Genomic DNA, 1,413 nt, shown 5'->3' on the forward strand with positions numbered 1-1,413 from the left:
AAAAATCATATACTTGTTACAAATTTTAAATCTTGGCTAAGAGTTTCTCAACAAACTCTGTTACTGCCTCCATATCAAAATCTGATATTAAAAAAACCTTCTGGTCTAAATCATCCTCAGGAATTCTAGATCCTTCTGATAGAAGTATACAGGAATTCTCTAGGCTTCCTGTTCTTAAAAAAATATCCCGAGAAGGAAATTTCCATGCTTCTACCCATTTAAGGCAACAATTTTTTTTTTATAATAAAATATATAAAAGCTTATCCTTTAAGACAACAATTCTTTAGGATCTAAAATAAAAATTAAAAGACCTCTCAAAAAATTACAATTTAAATCTCAAGGAATTGAAACCTCCAAGATTTTATACAATTACCAAGATAGGCTAAAACTTAAAAGACATGTGCTCCTATAAGATGTTCATAGATGTACATATAACAGCATTGTTTTGATACAGTAAAACCTTGAATAAATTAGGAAATATAATAAAATCATAAGCAGAAACTTCATTAGCTTAAAATGATTCAGTGCAACAAGAAAATCAATGAAATAAACAAAATTAATTCATAAAATTAATCAGCAAAATACAGCAAGATACAGTCCTTTTAAAACAGAAATAAAACTAATTCAGTTCTGTGGTTTAACAGTCCACCCCTGGTTCAATTTAAGGTTCTTCTGATTGAGTTCTGCTGAGCTTAAGGGGTTTTTAAAGTTCAAAGTTCAGACACTAGCATCCGTGAGGAATCGTGAGCTCGGGGCTAGAGAAAAGATTAGGTCAGTTTTTTAGAAAATCCCACTTGTAGAGATTGTGCGAGGGGGTTGGGGAGTGCCTAGATCAGGCTTTAGAGAAAATGCATGGAGGGCTAGAATGGATTAAAAGCATTTTTCCAGGTTAAGGCCATTACCAAGAGAGTAGGGGTAATACTTAACAAATCTGTAGCAACAGAGGCTGAGCTGAAACGGCGGAGCTCGGCAAGTCAGAGCAGGGGTCTCTCCTCGGAAATCTCAGGATTTGGTAGGAGACAGGATCAGCAGTCTGCTCTGGTGGGCTTGGGATTTGGCAGAGATCAGAAGAGGCAGGAAGGGAGGCCAGGTGAGGAGCCAGGAAGATCATTGGCAGAGGCACTGGCAGGGCACCGGCAATTTGGGTTTAAAGTCAGAAGCCAGAAGCAGCTGCTCTGACCCCCCCAAGGTGGGTCAGGCTCAGCTGGCTGGCTGAGTTCCACGGGAGGCAAAAACATGCTGTTGCTTTTAGCAAAAACATGGTCAGCAAAGCCACTCTCCTTTTTTAAAAAGTTGCTCAAAAGAGCTGAGCAAGATAGCCAAAAAGCAGGCATGGCTCTAAATGCTTTTGTTAGGCTATCTGGAAAATTTAGACTTCAAAATCCAAACTTCTTATGGTTGCCATCAATGTTA

At 38.4% G+C, this 1,413-nt stretch overlaps 1 protein-coding gene across 1 annotated transcript in view; it reads left to right on the forward strand.

Moving 5' to 3' along the window:
- LOC123252570 (exostosin-2-like) overlaps window positions 1-1,179 on the forward strand; it is a 27,084-nt gene extending 25,905 nt beyond the window's left edge. Inside the window, exon 6 of the mRNA XM_044681857.1 lies at window positions 938-1,179. Coding sequence (XP_044537792.1) covers window positions 938-1,179 — 242 coding nt within the window. The remainder of the gene's footprint in view (window positions 1-937) is intronic.
- The last annotated feature ends 234 nt before the right edge of the window (window positions 1,180-1,413 follow it).

This window comes from Gracilinanus agilis, chromosome 6, assembly GCF_016433145.1.
Source record: "Gracilinanus agilis isolate LMUSP501 chromosome 6, AgileGrace, whole genome shotgun sequence".
Lineage (NCBI taxonomy): Eukaryota > Metazoa > Chordata > Mammalia > Didelphimorphia > Didelphidae > Gracilinanus > Gracilinanus agilis.